The following is a 17,220-nucleotide window of genomic DNA, read 5'->3' on the forward strand; positions in this document are numbered from 1 at the left end:
ACAAAATTATATATTTTTTATTAAAATTATTAGTAATATTATATGTAAAATAATTTAAATTAGATATAAATATAAAGTTTTGAACTAGAAAATGTTAAGCACGTTTAATATTAAATGGTAGTACAACTACTATTTATTTGAATAAATAATTAAGCACGTTTGAAAAAAAAAATAAGCATATGAATATTAAAAAATAGAAATATAGGTTCAAGTGCGAGTACGGGGCAAATATCAATACACGGTGCGTCGACTTTTAATATCGGAGAAAGACAAATTCTATGGTACATATGATACTTTCTAATGTACCGGTACATTAGACGATTAAATTAATAGGTAAATGAATTTTTTTTTAATCGTTTTTCTTATATTAAAAAAATTATAATAATTAAATATTATTCATCAAAACTGTTAAAAATATAAATTATATATTTTCTGAATTTTTATTCAGTATATATTTTCTGAATTTTTATTCAGTATAATAAGCAAGAAAATGTAAAAATAAAATAAAATAGTGTAATACTTATAAATAATGAAATTGTGTTTTTCCTTATGATATTATTATTTCTAAAATAAAATAATCGACTAAGAGTTTTTTATTTCATAAAAGTAATTGCTAATCTATCAATTTCCTAATTTAATGCATCGGTACATTCAAAATATTTGAAGGTGCCCACATGCGATCAAAGCGGAGATTCTTGTTAAAGTCGGGACATAAGTGGATTTAGGCTGTTGAAAATTATGTTGTCATGTTTAGGAATGCCCCTCATCATTTTATAAAAAACAGTAATATATTTCATCAGATTGTTATTGTTAAAATTGGTTTTGTTGTGTCTATGGGATTTCCATATCAAGGTAGGGTTGACAGATTTGAGTAGATTCACATGGGTGAAAATTATGTTATCATGCTTAGGTCAGTTAGGTGTGATCCTCATAATCTGAATTTTTTTATTTATAAACAAAATAAAATATTTTACATGAGATTTTTAAAACTGATTTCGCCGTAAGCAGCAACTTAATCACAATCAGCCAGGTTTAATTTTGTTTAAGCCTACACGTGAACTCCACATCACTTTCATATTTTGTGACCAATTTGGCTGTCATATTTTGTGTAATTCATGTGGAATATCACATCTTCATTTTAAGTTACACACCATCATGCAAAAAGTCGAAATTTAAAAGAGAAATCATTATAGATATGTAAAATAACAACACCAAGATGCAAACTCTAGCTTTCTCAACTCCCAAACAACACTTAGAGGCCAACATAGCAGCACATAACGAGACAGACTCTTCAAGAGAGCAATCTAGACCACTTATATCAAGCACCTCAATGAAGCACCAATGGACCTTTTATGTCTTCATTTCTCATAACTTTTGATTATAAATTTAACAACATTTTGATTTTCCTTTCCCCCCCTCCTCTCATATGTTTTCATCTTGGTGTTGATGTGTGAAACCTTCGATGCCGAAGTCGATGGTGAGGGGAAGAACATTGCGACTGATGTGTAAACGAAGCTGTGGAGGTGGTGTGGGCTGCTCCGGTGTTGTGGTTGTCCCAAGAAAGGAGGGAGAAAATGGATTAATACAAATGAGATTCATTCAAATGCTCAAAATTGTATGAAAGAAAGCAAACCTAGAAAAGTGTATTAGCATTTTTCCTTTCACAAATATTCAGTACAAGGTCACACTTTCTTGAGTCATGGCTCATTCTAACAAGTGAAACAATAACAGAAAATCGAGCAATTTGAAGCACAGAAACTTGAAGAAATATATTGTACAAAGTATATGAAATGATACAAGTCTTAGCTATGGCAATATCCTGTTAATAAAAGAATTTGTTTGAATATACCAAGAAAAACAATTTGTTTGAAAGAGCACTCATGACGGATTTTGGAATAAACCTTCCTAATCTTTTGAATGTTAACCATGTTATCCGCGGGAAGAGGAAGGGGCTTGAATTGGCAGATCCCTACAGTAGAGAGTATTTACTGAGAATGACCGCAAGTTAGCAAAATCTTCAGCCATCTCTCCCTCCCTCTATATCTAATCACCAAATCTTACCTCAAAAACAATACAGCATTGTACTCACAAAATGTCATTACCAAATCCAGATGATTTTACACATTACCAGTAATTTTTACAGGAACATGAACCACCTCTAAAATGGTGGAACCGACTACGATCCCTGATAACAATCTCTCTATTGTAAACCTTGGATATGAGTTTGATAGCCATATGACAATCTGCACAAACTCTTAAATTCTTAACGACCCTAATCGGAGTCCCTGGCGCTGTATTCAATAACATAAAAGCAATTGCAACTTTTTCGCTATGATAAGACAAAGCTTGTTCTTTCTCCTCTTCCTCTATGTCTGCAAGCACATTTTCTGTATGAGGCACATAACCTTCTAACTTCAACAGTTCAGTGATCTTCTCCAGCAGTGCATACACATCCTGACTCCGCGGATGAGACCTATCCCCCATAGTAAATTCAAAAACGCGGTTTCCCAATTCAACGAGACTATAACCAGGGGTTTTCCAAACACCGTCCTCAATCATCGACCTCCTCACTATCTGTACATCGGACCAACGACGTTCAGATGCATAAAGATTTGAGAGAAGAACATAATCCCCACTATGTTTAGGCTCTAATTTCAAAAGGTGGGATCTTGCTATCTCTCCCAAACCTAAATCTCCATGTAAAGTACATGCCCCTAATAAGGTCCTCCAAATAACAGCATTTGGTTGCAATGGCATATCCTGAATATATTCATAAGCCTGTTTAACTAAACCAGCCCTACTCAATAGATCCACCATACAACCATAATGTTCTATCTTCGGCATAATACCATATTCCTCTTTCATCCTTCTAAAATAATTGAACCCTTCCTCCATCATTCCACAATGACTGCAAGCATACAACACACCAACAAAAGTGATCTCACCAGGCACAAGTTTCTGTCTTTCCATTTCTTTAAAAAGCTCAAGTGCTTCCTCACCAAACCCATTAACCGCCAAACCAACAATCAAAGAAGTCCAAGAAACCACATTCCTTTCTCTCATCTCACCAAAAACTTGCTGCGCCTCCCTTATGCTCCCACATTTCGCATAAAAGTCCAACAACGAATTATTCACATGCAAATTCTCCGTCAACCCAACCTTCAACAAATACACATGAACTCTACGTCCTAACTCTAAAGCACCAAGCTCAGCACAAGCAGATAACAAACTAACCACAGTAAACCCATCTGGCTCAACACCCTCCAAACTCATTTCCCTAAACAAATTCAAAGCTTCATTAGGCTTTCCATTAAGAGCAAACCCATTAATAACAGAATTCCAAGCAACTAAATCTCTCTCATCCATTGAAACAAACACCTTACGTGCACTTTCAGTATCACCACAAGCAGCATAAATATGAAGCAAACTATTCCTAACAAAAATCAACGACTCAAACCCATTTCTTATCGTAACCGAATGAATCATTTCACCTTCTCTAACATTCAACGACTTCGAAATCGCCTTAAGAAGAAACGGGTAAGTATGAGTATCAGGTTCAACACAAGAAACCAACATTTTACGGTATAAAGAAAGTGCAGGAGCAGAATTATTATCACTTTCAGCGTAACCTCTAATCATTGTGTTCCAAGTAAAGACATTTGGGTTATGTAACAATGTGAAAACGTTGTTAGCATAAGACATAGGTGCTGAGAGAGAAACAATTGTGAAAATAAGGTATTTTCCGATGTCGGGGTTGTTGAGTGGGACATTGTGTCGAATGGAAAATGCGTGGATTTGTTTTAGTTTGTGTTTTGAAGAGGCGCAGTGTTGTATGAGAGTAATGCATTTTGTGAGAATGTGTGGTGTTGTTGAAAAGAAGGTTGAGGAAAGTTTTGAGGATACGTTCATTTGTTTCAGCTCCTATGTTACACTGGGAAATTGAATTTGTTGTAACAAGGAATCAAACTAAGGTTTAAACTTTGTTTCATGTGAAACTGCACTTTGAGAATACTTAAACTAAGGTCCAAACGGGCCCTTGTTAGCTCAACTTAACGATGAAATTATTAGGTTGGACAGATTGTACCGTTATTCAGGTTGAAACTCGAAATATCTCTACCTTTAAAATTCAATACTACCATTGTACTGGAGAGAGAGATTCATAATTTCATAGTCAAATAATAATTATGGCTGCATATATGAACATTTTTTTGATGAAATATACCAACAATTTTTACTTCTATGAAGTAATTGCAATTGAAGACATACAATACAAGTATCATTTTTACCACACAAAAATAGTTGTGTAGTATCATCATAGCAAACATTGACATAGTTCAGAAATAAAAAGGTTATAAGTACTATACACACAATACACAATGAATATTGAAGTACTAATAAAAAAGGGAAAAAAGGAAGGAATATTCAATCAAAATGATTCCCACTTGGTTGTAACAACAACAGGCTTTATTGTTGCATTAGATGTCTTTAGTAGATCCAAAGTTTCAACACTTTTTTGCACTCTCTTTCCCTGTAAAACCAACCATTAGATGCATTTAGCTTGTTACTAATTAATAATTATGTTCTATGACTATAGATAATAGGTAGTTCCCTTAAATTTCAAAGTAAGATTACTGAAAAATATCATTCGAAGATGATGTTTTGCCTATTACATATTTTTCTAAGCGATGAAAGTTTTCACCTCAGAACCGGTTTTGTAAGGGTTAAGACAGAATCGACCCTTACAGAACTAGCCAGTTTGTAAGGTGAGAGATGTCTCGTCTATAAACATATTGTTAGACTCTTAACATACGCTATCTGTGTACATTTTACCTTACAAGCATTTAACCATATTTGCAAAATTAAGTACTTGAAAAAATGATATTATAATGGAAATACAAATACCTGCAAAATTGTAAACATACACTATCCACGTACTTTTTACCTTCCAAACAAGTAAAAGTAAATGTAAAAATAAGTAGGTACTTAACAAAATGAGATTATACCTGCAAAATCTTCTGTGAAGCAGCATCTCCTTCAGCTGAAATGCTTTCTAATTTTATTGCTTGTCTCATAAGCATCTCAATCAATGTTATGATCTGAACTTCTGGTACTTTAACTCCATTCGAAATCGACTTTTCAATTGCAGAGACCTGATCAGTTAGCTGATCAAGTTCAAGAGATACATTATTGATAGAGCGATTTGCAGTTTTGATCTTAGCATTGATACGCATCTGAATGTATCGCCGCTCAATACTTGAAGCATCTTGAATCAAGACCAACTTGGATCGATCTTTGACTCCACACACATCCAAATACTCTCCGTTTTCCCGCTCTTTTCCTCTGTATATAACTCTCTGCTCTTCTACCTTCAATCCGGTTTCGTCGCTCATCACCTTCTTCACTTCCCCTGACAAAAGACACGAATACGTTGACACTGATTGAATGCATGTCTATAAGCACTGACACAGACACAGAGACAGACATACACTGATTGAATGCACATCTACAAGCAAAGACAGACACTGATACGATGACACTGATTGAATGCAATCACATGTGTTAGTATCGGATACCAGACACACTTTTGATCAAAAGTGTCAGTTACATAGATCTACATTAGTCACGTAATAGACAAAATTATTCAATAATAATAATAATAATCACTAACCGAATGTGGCCATGGAACTGACGTAGATATCGTAACGGAGTGCACCGTAGGCGATTCGAAGGCGCAAGGCTACTGGAGTGTCAGGTGTGCCGGTTCTTTTCTGAACCAACATTCCACCGGGTCTCATTTCCCATTCAGATTTTTCTTCTTCTCTTGTTCTACTACTACTACTACCACCATAGTTGTTGAGTTTCTTCTTCATCATTTTGAACTCTGTCTTCTTACAAAACGAGGGAAAATATCTAAGTAATGAAACTGTACCGACATAAACAGGTTGTAATGTTTGATTCTTATGGTGTTTTATATACTACTCCCTCTATAATTTCTTACTAATTATAAACATTTTTGAATTATTTTTTTTATCAAAACACTTGAATGATTTGACATTTCAGTGTTAACAAAGGACTTAACCAATATATTATATGACCATGACAACTATAAAATATTTATGTTGTCAGATTGTAATTATTAAACTGTTGTTTATTGTTCAATTCATAACTAATTAATCTTAATAACTTATCTTCAAGTAATCAAGTTGTTAAACCGTATCCATCTATACTTACGATATTCTCTTGCAAGCAAACCACCTAATGGTCCAAATCCAACAAACAACTCACAAGTCTTGGAGATATTCTTTTCCACTCTATCCATTTTCTCGCGCTCTATGAATTTACTAAAATACCTCCGTCCGCTAGGCAGCGGACATCCCCGAAACACAATACTTTTATAACTTCCGCTACTTAAATAGTGGATGATATTTTTCAAAAAAAATCTCATTTTTATAACGTCATCTACTTAAGTAGTAGAAGGGTAAAACAAGAAAGACGTAAGGCGTACGAAAATACAGTAGGGTGGCAAAATGAAATCTCCAAGTCTTGAACCATTTAATACCGTTGGATCGATAGACTTTGAAACTTAATCAACGGCCATTATAAGATGTTCCCCCACAGCATCACATCACTCTCAAAGACCTCATAACTTAGGAGCTTAAGTAATGTCTCATTCATTAGGGACATTCATCCTCCTACCATTGAAAATGAAACTAATAAACACAAACCAACCACAATAAACGATTTTAATTAACACAAACCCATCACAAAAAAACGAAATCATACACTACCCTCCAATGGATATCTTACACGTGTCCATTTTTAACATTAAGCAAAAGCAACATGGCTTGTGATGGCCATGTGTAGCTTCCTCAATATGGTTCCTTCAACTGTCGGCAAAACTTAGGTGTCAACAATGCATACACAAGGCAACTTACTAGTACATGAGCACTATTCTCGTTGACACAAAAGTCTTTGAATAAAACATTATTTGTAAATAAAAATATATCAAATCACACCAATATAAAATTAATTAGTTGAATATCCTTTTTGTGATTGTTTAGTTAAAACAATAATTTTATAAAAATTATAATCTACTGATTAGTTTTTTTCACGCACTAATGTAGAGATCAATCCCTTAAATATGTGGGATTTAAATGAACGATAAACTATTTTTAAAATTTTAATGTAGCTGTATGTCCAAACTAAAATGAAACCCATGATCAGTTAACTAGTTTGTTAACCAACACGAATTACACGTTGTAACTGCCCGTCTGATCTTAATCTAGTGGTGGAAATTATTTAGTAATAATTCAATAATTGTGTAATGTGAGTCGTCTGATCCTCAATCAACGGTTGAGATTGATTAATGCATGAAATTGTGGACATTCTTTACTACAATAGATCCAGGTCCATGTTAGTGGGATTGAGATCGACTCTTGTAGGATATCCCCATAGTTTAACGTGATAATTGATCTTGATCGTTGATTTAAGACCGGACAATTGACATTTCAACTCATTCACGTTCATTTGTTTGATCAGGCGGTCGATAACTGTAATTACGCGACAGGAAATCTGATTCCCGATTCCTATATGTTAGTGTATATATAATTATGGGTCAGGATCAAATGACACCAACTAGTTTGACACAAAATGTTACATCTCTCAATAATGTTTTAACCGATATAAATTTTATAAAATTCACCGTTGGATTGAAAGTTTATATCATATAGATAATTTGTGTAAAACTTCAGACAAATTCAAAATCATTTGATATGTTATTAAGATACATCAAAATTAACGGTTTGCGTCTTTTTTTAAATGTTGTTAATCTTTATGTGTCGCAATAGCATGTCAAATTATTTTGGATTTGTCTGAAATTTTACACAAATGATCTATATGATATAAACTTTCAATCCAACGGTGGATTTTATAAAATTTATATCGGTTAAAATGTCATTTGATCCTGATCCTATAATTATAATTATTAAGCTGATAAAATAAATCATGATTACGTACGGAAAATAATTAGAATTTTTTAGTAAAAGGGGCTTACTTGCCAAATGGATTAGTTGTCATTGACAAGGACAAGGCTTATGAATGTTGTTGTTGAGAGGTCTTGGTCTTACAAGATATATGATGTGATTATATTGGTTGGGAACTTCTTTGGTAAAATTTCAATAACGATCATAATTTATTTATTATTAAAAAGAGATAAATATAAATCCAAAGTTTCATTTATAGATCATCATTATTATTTTTATGATCACTGACCATCGAGCAAATATATACATGCACTTTCTTTGATTATTTGATTAAGGATAAAAAATTCTACCCAAATCTATCCGTCGATATTACTTATTTTTTAAATCATATTACTTAGAATGTGCCTCTCTTCATTCACCAAAAAAAAAAAAAGAATGTGCCTCTCTTCTTAGACAAGCTTAACCGGAAGTAACAATACAGTTCTATCGTATAGATCAGTTTCATGAAAAAAAAAAAAAGAAGAGAAAATTGGACATGTCACAACAAGCTTATGTTATACTTTTAGTCATTTAATTGGAGTAAAAGTTTACTTGTAATTTATAAGAGCCAAGTCAAAATTACGAATTCCATGAAGGTCAAGAAAGGGAAAGTGGGGTGGATGGCAATCAAAATTGATTTAGCTAGGATATATTTGGGAGTTTAGATGGGAGAAGAGGGCTTTGAAAAAATGGAGAATTTCCATTGGAAAAAAATTGAGGAAATAATGTGTACATTTAGGCCATTAGATAAAAAACATGTGATAATATTTTAATTATAAAAAAGTAGAGAAGATTTGATTAATGGTTAAGATGTAATAATTGAGAAAATTTCTCAAATTTTAGGGACTAAAAAAATATTGGAGAGAAATTCTAGAGGCGTTTGGATGAATTATCCAAACTCAGTTTATGTTGTTATAATACTCTCAATTTATGGTGAGACTCTTGATTGAGAGTTATATGTAGCGGTGTTAAAATTATTAGGAAGAATTTGTCACTCATTTGAATTTCATAAAGTTCGAAAGATTAATCTATATAGTTACGCGTAAAGGATACCTGACTTACGCAAAAAAAAAAATTATGATAGATAACTAAAAATTATCAAAATTGTGCATTGGTCGAGGAATGTGCCATCAATGAAGGTTGGAGTGTGTTGAAGCAAATTAAATAATTATTGCAATTGGAGTGAGAGGTCTTAGACCATTTACAATGGTCATGTTGAAAGAAGATTCAACACCAAAAAGTAGTGCAATAGGGTGTTTAATAGAGGGTTGAAAATGACATGGAAGGGAGAGAAGATGAAACAATTCAACAGAGTTGAAACTGCAAAGGGGGGACACGCGGCTTCCTTCTTGTGGCTTTGATGCAGGCGCGTGTGCAACACGCGCGATAGGTGAGAGTGGGAGTTTCGTTCACGCGGAGAGAGAAGGAATTGTGATAAGATCCAGCCACGTGGCTGACTGCGATTGGCTGGTTTGATTTTTATCCATTTAATACTTCGAACTCAATTATTTCGTTGCAAATTAATTTTTTTGTCTTTCTTTTTTTTACCAAAATTCATGATTTTTTTTCTCTATAAATAGATACTTGGTTCATTTGATTTGGACACAGAATTTTTTTTTGATTTTTTCACTATATTAATCTTATTATTATCTTTCTATTAGTGTTAATCTTGAAGTATTAATCCTTTTTTTTTTTGTGAAATGGATCCCAATAATCATTTCAACAGCCAAAATTCTTCTAATTATCCTAACAATTATCAAAATCCGAACAATTATCAAAATCCCAACAATTTTCAAAATCCAAATCAATTTTCCAACCAACATCCTCAAAACATACTTAATTTTGGTTTTGCACCAAATTTCAACCAGTCATCATCTGTTCCAAACTTTCAATCAGTTCTGATGATTTGTATCGTATAAATTATTTAAATAAACTTTGTTTTTATTACAAAAAACTAAAATATAAATCGTTAAGTGTTAATTATTTTAATTTAATTTTAATCGATAATTATAATTTTATGTAATAATAAAAACAAAAATATAAATTTAAATAAGAATATGAAATAAAAAGTGGTGGTGTAGAGAAAGTGGTGGGGTAGAGTGTTGAATGAAAAAACTATTTGAGAGGGTAAAAGTTAAATGAGTGTTGAATGATTATGTGGAAGAAAGAGAAAATGATGTGGAGTGTTGGGAAGTGAAAAAGTGATGTTGAATGATAAAAAACCATTGTACATGGTCTTAGTTTGTCATACTTACCGCGAAGCGAATCGATGTGTTGATGCTCTTGCGCATATCGGGTGTGGTTTAGGCTCTTATGTGATTTTTTATGAGTCATGTCCGACTCAAATTACACATGTTTTCCTAGATGATAAAGCTGAGATTAGTATTCTCAGGCTAGTCTCGTTGTAATTCCTTTTTGGGCCTAGACCCTCCATTATATAAAAAAATAGTTGCGTATTGGTAAACATAGGTCAACCATGTCATTTATTTTGTGACAAAGATACTATTTTCCGAGCAAGTTGGGAAATTGTTATGTTAACTTTAAACTCGTGATAGAGGAGAGCCCAACCAATTCACTTGAATTAACTTTAGATGGTTTCTCTCCCGACCCCCCTCATTTCTTTTCTACCCCCTGAATTTCCGTTTTTGCCCTTGGGGGGTACTTCGGTTTATACGAACCGAATTTTTTTGTCATGCTAAAAAATTTCGGTTTATATAAACCGAAATATTGTGTTCCAGATTTTTTTTCCAGCTTTTCTGCATAAATTCTGCATGAGACCCTCAACTTCCACAATTTATTTGAAATACTAAACGATGTCCGATTTGAGTAAACGACCACTCGTTGGAAAGCTTTGGGTGTCAAGAATACAAATATAATTTTTGTTTTGAGGGTTAACTATCCAATTGGTTCAGTTTGACCAAATAATGGGTACTGGTACAGAAAAAGAGCATAAACTTTTCTCAAACTTGTAGGTAGATTTTCTCATACTATACTTAATGAAATTTAACAATTCCAGTGTCAATCGTGTAGTAAATTTTGTCTTCTTTACACTGGATTACAAATCATTAGCATAAGACTTATATTCAGAGAGCTATGAAAAATTTACCACAGGTATATCTACAACATTTTGCAGAAACTTTTCTCAAACTTGTAGGTAGATTTTCTCATACTATACTTAATGAAATTTAATAATTCCGGTATCAATCTTGTAGTAAATTTTGTCTTTTTTACACTGGATTAAAAATCATTAGCATACGACCTATATTCAGAGAGATATGATAAATTTACCACAGGTAGGTCTACACGATTTTTCACATAAATTTTCCTTCTTTTTGGGGGGTATATGTTATTTCGGTTTATATAAATCGAATTTTTTTCCATGTTTAAAAACTTCGGTTTATATAAACCGAAGTTTGTTGGCAAAATTTTTTCATACCGCAAGGAGCAAAATGAGATTTTTGGGGGTAGAAAAGAAATGAGGGGGGTCGGGAGAGAAAAAGTCTTAACTTTAACATCAAAAGTTTTGAGAATTTTAAACTCGCGAATTGATGAAAACATATTTCTTATTTCCAAACAAAGCCCAAGTCCATCTAATTTTTATTTTTTTTCCCATTCAAGGACGGTGTGATATATCTAATGTTCAATTTTCAATTTTGTATACTGATATTGGTCTGCCTGAGAATTTTATAAATGTGGCTCAAACTATGAGTAATTAAAATTTAAGAGGTCAAAATAGAATAATTGAAAAACTTATGGGCTAAAATTGTATTTAAGTGTTATATATAAAAATTTACTTACTAATTTATTCTTAGTAGGATTAACCACATTCCAAGTTTTGTATCATTTATTGTAATTTCACTAAAAATATAAAAAAAAAATATTGAAAGAATATAAGATAAATACAAAAAATATATAAAGAATATAAGATAAATACAATAAAAAATATGATATGCTTAAAAATAAGAATAAAATAAAAATAGAATAATTTAAATATACACATAAAAATAGCAACAAAACAAATGAATACGATCAACTCTACGATCTATTATTTAAGCAACCTATTAGGCAACATAGTCATTGCTTAGAAATAATCTACAAATAACTCTTGCTGCCTTCAGATATCCAATATTACAGTTGGCTATATTAATAGGCATAAAAATTAAGAAGCTACTAACTATATATTAAAAAAAATTATAAGATCTGGACCAAAAAAAAATAAATTATAAGATTATAACTTTTTTTTTGTTGATGAAATATATAAGATTTTAACATCTACTATTAATCTAAAAAATATGATAATATCAAATAAATTATTCTAAAAAAAATCGAATAATTAGAACATATTAATTATAATCTTATAATCTAATATAATAAAATTGATTATTATCGTAAACAAAAAAAATTGATTACTATCAAATTTACTAATTTATCCTCTTTTTTTTTTGGGTACAATCCTTTTTAGTTTTAATCACACTATAAATACAATAAAAAAGTGGATATGCTTAAATAAAACATATCCTAGATAGGAATAAAATAGAACAAACTATACGCATAAAAATAGCTACAAAAGAGATGAATACGATCAACTCAACAGTCTCACTAAAAAATAATTAAGAAAAAAATATATAAATAATATAAGATAAATACAAAAAAAAAATGATACATATAAAAATAGCAACAAAAGAGAATGAATACGATCAACTCAACAATTTTACTAAACAAAATTTATAAAAAAATCTAAGATAAATACAATAAAGAGATTATATGCTTAAAAATAAGAATAAAATAGATCATACGAATATAGAAATAAGAATAAATAGTCAAATCTATAAAAAAAAAATAGTCAAAAAAAATTATAGAAAAAATAAGATGAATATTCGTAAAAATATAAATATAGAAACAGAAACATAAACAATATTTTTCATAAAAAATAAATAAATAAACAATATACTACTATTAACTATTAAGTGTTCAAAATAGAATAATTGAAAAATTTAGGGGCTAAAATTGTATTTAAGTGTTATAAATAGATACGACTACTGGAATTTCCGAGGCAAACGAGGGTTTGAAAAATTGTTCTTTGCTTTTTGAAATGTCATACACTGGCCACATACAGGTTTTCCCCCCAATTCACCTTCTCAATAAGCGTAAACGGGTATGTATGCATGCATGTTATTATTCAAACTTGTCATTTTTGTTATGTCTTTTTCAATTTATGTTTGGTTTTTGTTTATTTACAGCATCAAGTGTTTTGATTCTTTTCTCACACATAATAACTGTATTGTCCTTTTAGGACGCTTCTCGTGTTGTGATCGACATTTCCGATGATGATGATGATGATGATGACTCTGATGATTTGGTGATAATCGGTGAAAAAGTGAGTAAACTTATTAAGGGGCAGACAATTGAAGCCATTAATCAAGTTGTGACACTGTTTTTATTTTAATCCGTCCTCCTATTTTATATATAAACAAATTTTCACCGTATCTGGTCCAATGAACCTAAAAAGTAAAAATTTGTTTATATACAAGACAGGAGAAAGTATTTTTCTTTTCTCGTGCATAATGATTGTATTGTACTTTTGTAGGCTATTACCCACGATGTGATTGACATTGCCTATGATGACAACTCTAATGATGTAGTGATAATTTCTGAAAAAGTTAATAAAAGTTCAAACCATGCAAATTTAAAAGATGAAATTCTGAAGAAATTTGGAAGTTTTAAGCAATTCGATATTGTCAGTGACACTTCAGACCATATCTTTGTTGGTAGAAAATACTTATTGAAAGAGGTAACATTTTAATTTTTGAGTTATAATCATGATTATATGAGTTTACAATGATCCTATGTCCTAAACAGCATCAAAATAATTGGGCTAAAAGAATCCAGAAAGAGTGGAAGATTTTGGAGAACAATTTGCCAGGTGAGTTTGTTCACTATTCTTTTTATAAAATAGCTTGTAATATTTGCATTTAGTATTTAAGCTTCAAATTAGAATTTAGAACTTATTATAAATAAGTAACTGCTTATGGCTGTTTTTCACTCAATTTCTTTGACTCTCGTTTTTTTTTTTTTTATCGTCATCAGATTCAATATTTGTTCGAGTTTATGAATCAAGGATGGATCTCATGAGGGCTGTCATTATCGGAGCAGAAGGGACTCCTTACCACGATGGTCTTTTCTTTTTCGATCTTTACTTACCCGATGACTTTCCCAATGTACCACCGGTATGTGGCTGATGAATGATGATGTACTCTATCTGAATGACATTATGTTGCTATGACATTATGTTGCTGTCACTCTTTTTATTTTAAATGTAACAAACGGTAAATTTTTTTATGGCAGGAAGTTTCGTTCCACAATCCATGTTCTTCTTCTAAGTTGAATCCAAATTTCGGACGTCGTGGCTCTTTATGCCTTAGTCTACTTAACACTTGGGGTGGCAGGAAGAATGAGCGTTGGCGTCCACGCGTTTCAACAATTCTACAGGTTCTAGTCTCCTTACAAGGTCTAGTATTGACGGCAGAGCCTTTCTTTAATATGTCTAGTTCCTATGTTAGAGGTTCGGAACCAGGGAAAATTATGTCCCGGTCTTATAACGAGGATGCATTCATTGATTCATTGTGGACAATGATACATGTGATTAGAAGGCCTCTAAAGGTTTGATTCTATTCTTGGTTTAATTTTTTTTATATATGTCTCTAGCAAGTTTTTTTGCCATGTTCATTTGTAGTGCTCGGGTGTTTTAGAAACCATTAGTACACTATACTGCACACCTTAGTGCAACACAATAACATAGTTCCAGATAAAGTTGAAGAAACATGTGAGCAAATCACAAATAAAAAAATACGATTTATCTTCCGGTAGGCTCTTGGTGCATTGCTGGAGATTTCAACGCTGTGATATCTTCGAATGAAATCAAAGGGAATTTACATAGAAAGAAGCAGGACAGAGATGCAGGAGTTTAATAGTTTCATTGATAATATCATAATATGGAATTGATTGATGTCCCCTATCATTGGAAAGAAGTTCACATGGTACGCACAGATGGAAAGAGAAGAAGCAGACTCATAGAATTTTACTATAGGAAGGACTCATGGTACGCACAGATGGAAGTTCCAGCAATCTTCCACAACATTTTTGAGATCCGGGTGCTTGAATCGGAAAGGTTTAGGGGCCCAATTGACTTCCCCACACTCTAACCACACAGGGCAATGGTCAAGGATGTCACGATCCCCCACTCTTTGAGCAATCAATTTAGCGCTTTGTGCGAAATGGAAGTGGAGGTGCTTATCGGATCAATCAGCTCTATGGTTACCTTTGCTGCAGTTCCGATATGGCGGTGAAAGTGGTCACTTGGACTTGGAATCGTTAGTGGTGTGTGGTAGACATGAATCAATATGGTGGAGAGATATTGTAGAGGTGGATAGAGTAAACCCCTTATGCTTTCAGTGGTTTGAAGTGAACAGGTCACTAGCATAAGTTATAGTTTCCTAAAGGAACACTCATGGCTTTTGGCTAACACTTGTAGACTTACACTAATCTAACATGGTTGCAGAGAATGCAACTGAAAGGTTCGGTCATTAATACTGATCTTGTTACTACTTCTTACTAAATTGGGTGGATCTGGACCTGATTTGGAATTAACGGAGAAGGCTTTATAAAGGAGGGTTAACTAACTCGGTTGAATTAATGGTTTCGATGTTCGAGCACCTGAAAGGTTTAGGTGTTTTACTGAAGTTGGCATTGTACTAAGTTGTCTATTTCAGAATAATGTAATGATGGTGAGTAACAAGTCATCGAGACGAATAAAGACTTACTAAAACTGCTCATGACTGTTAATGGATAATTAGGTTCCTATTGATATGGTGTTGTGTTGTCATTAATAGTGGAACTGAAGAGATGACCGTTTTCCACTTAGAGAAACACAGGATTATTAGAAGGATTGGTACCGGTGAAAGCACATTGTTTTGGTCGCATAGATGGCCTGGTAGATGTACTTTGAAAGAGAGATTTAATAGATTGTTTTTTGTTACTGTTGACAAAATGAGTCTGTGAATGGCTTGGTAGCTGGTGTGTCTGTGAACCCCGGATCAGTTGATAAATGGGTCTGGAAGTATGATAAAACTACTGGTTTTTTCTGTTAAATGATATGCTTATAATTAATTTGCTACAAGAGTTGCTGGTTGACAATCAATGTGATGACTGATGAAGGACACCGTAATGCTTATAAAAAGCTCTGGAATTGTTCAGCACCATCAAAGTTTGTTATTCATGGATGGAGAGTTCTTAATAGAATTGCGATGAAGGAACAATTGTATGCAAAAGGAATTATTAACGCAGATAACATTTTATGCGTGTTTTGTATGTCTGATGTTAAGAGTTGCAGTCATGTATTATTCTCTTGTCCGTTCGCATATGGTGTTTGGACTTCTATCTATAGGTGGCTGTGCTTTGAAGGCACATTCGCGGCGACGGCAGTGGATCATTAGTGCCTCATATAGATTTATGAAATACTTCTCTTTTTAAAATATACTGTTGCCTTAAACTTGTGTTTATTCCTTTAACTGTTTGTTATTTTTGGTTTCAGAATTTTGAGGATTTTGTAGTGGGACATTTCTTCATCGAAGCTCATGAAATTTTAAGGGCATGCAAGGCATACAGGAAAGGTGCTCAAGTGGGTTCTTTGGTCAAAACAAGTGAGGTTCATAATGTTGATCATGAGGTTCATAAAAGTTGGCCAGAGGACTTTACCAATTCTTTACGTTGTCCGATGAAAAAGCTTGCCGATGAGTTTGCAAGAATTGGAGCTATGGACTGTTAAAAACCCATGATGACATCTCTAAGAAAACCCAGATTTGAGACTTGATTCAAAAGTCTTGTTACATTCTACCACAATAAGTGTTTTAATTTCTTTTTTGGAGATGCTAATTAGTATTCTAAGGATATTGTTTAATAATCTAAAATATTACAGTATGTATTTATGGAAGTGTGTGTATTGCACAAACAATTGAAATGTTTAATTTTTTCGTGTCATACTAACGGATGTCTCTAAAACAATAGAAAAATGCTTACAGACAAATTTTATATACACTCTTTTGAGCACTCCCACAACTGCCTACAAAGGCCAATAATTATCTTTTTTCAATCAATCAATTCTTGTGTTAGGTTCATTTTTTTAAACATTCTCCTAAGCATT

General features: G+C 32.6%; 3 protein-coding genes across 3 annotated transcripts; 1 reads left to right on the forward strand and 2 right to left on the reverse strand.

The window, feature by feature from the left end:
- Positions 1–1,581: 1,581 nt before the first annotated feature.
- Positions 1,582–4,106, reverse strand: LOC123898038 (pentatricopeptide repeat-containing protein At4g21065). Its single transcript, XM_045948884.1, has one exon. The coding sequence runs from the start codon at positions 3,907–3,909 to the stop codon at positions 2,125–2,127; it is 1,785 nt and encodes a 594-aa protein (XP_045804840.1). The 5' UTR covers positions 3,910–4,106; the 3' UTR covers positions 1,582–2,124.
- Positions 4,107–4,182: 76 nt separating this feature from the next.
- Positions 4,183–6,145, reverse strand: LOC123898039 (BAG family molecular chaperone regulator 3-like). The gene is made up of 3 exons (XM_045948885.1): positions 5,669–6,145; positions 5,004–5,407; positions 4,183–4,528 (listed from the first exon to the last, which is right to left on the reverse strand). Exons 1-3 carry the CDS (start codon positions 5,871–5,873, stop codon positions 4,427–4,429), a joined length of 711 nt encoding a protein of 236 aa, XP_045804841.1. The 5' UTR covers positions 5,874–6,145; the 3' UTR covers positions 4,183–4,426.
- A 6,968-nt stretch (positions 6,146–13,113) lies between these two features.
- On the forward strand, positions 13,114–17,019 carry LOC123896347 (putative ubiquitin-conjugating enzyme E2 38). Its single transcript, XM_045946746.1, has 7 exons — positions 13,114–13,176; positions 13,315–13,398; positions 13,609–13,812; positions 13,881–13,944; positions 14,109–14,248; positions 14,367–14,681; positions 16,612–17,019. The coding sequence occupies exons 1-7, from the start codon at positions 13,114–13,116 to the stop codon at positions 16,843–16,845; spliced, it is 1,104 nt and encodes a 367-aa protein (XP_045802702.1). The 3' UTR covers positions 16,846–17,019.
- The last annotated feature ends 201 nt before the right edge of the window (positions 17,020–17,220 follow it).

Source organism: Trifolium pratense, linkage group LG7, assembly GCF_020283565.1.
Source record: "Trifolium pratense cultivar HEN17-A07 linkage group LG7, ARS_RC_1.1, whole genome shotgun sequence".
Classification (NCBI taxonomy): Eukaryota; Viridiplantae; Streptophyta; class Magnoliopsida; order Fabales; family Fabaceae; genus Trifolium; species Trifolium pratense.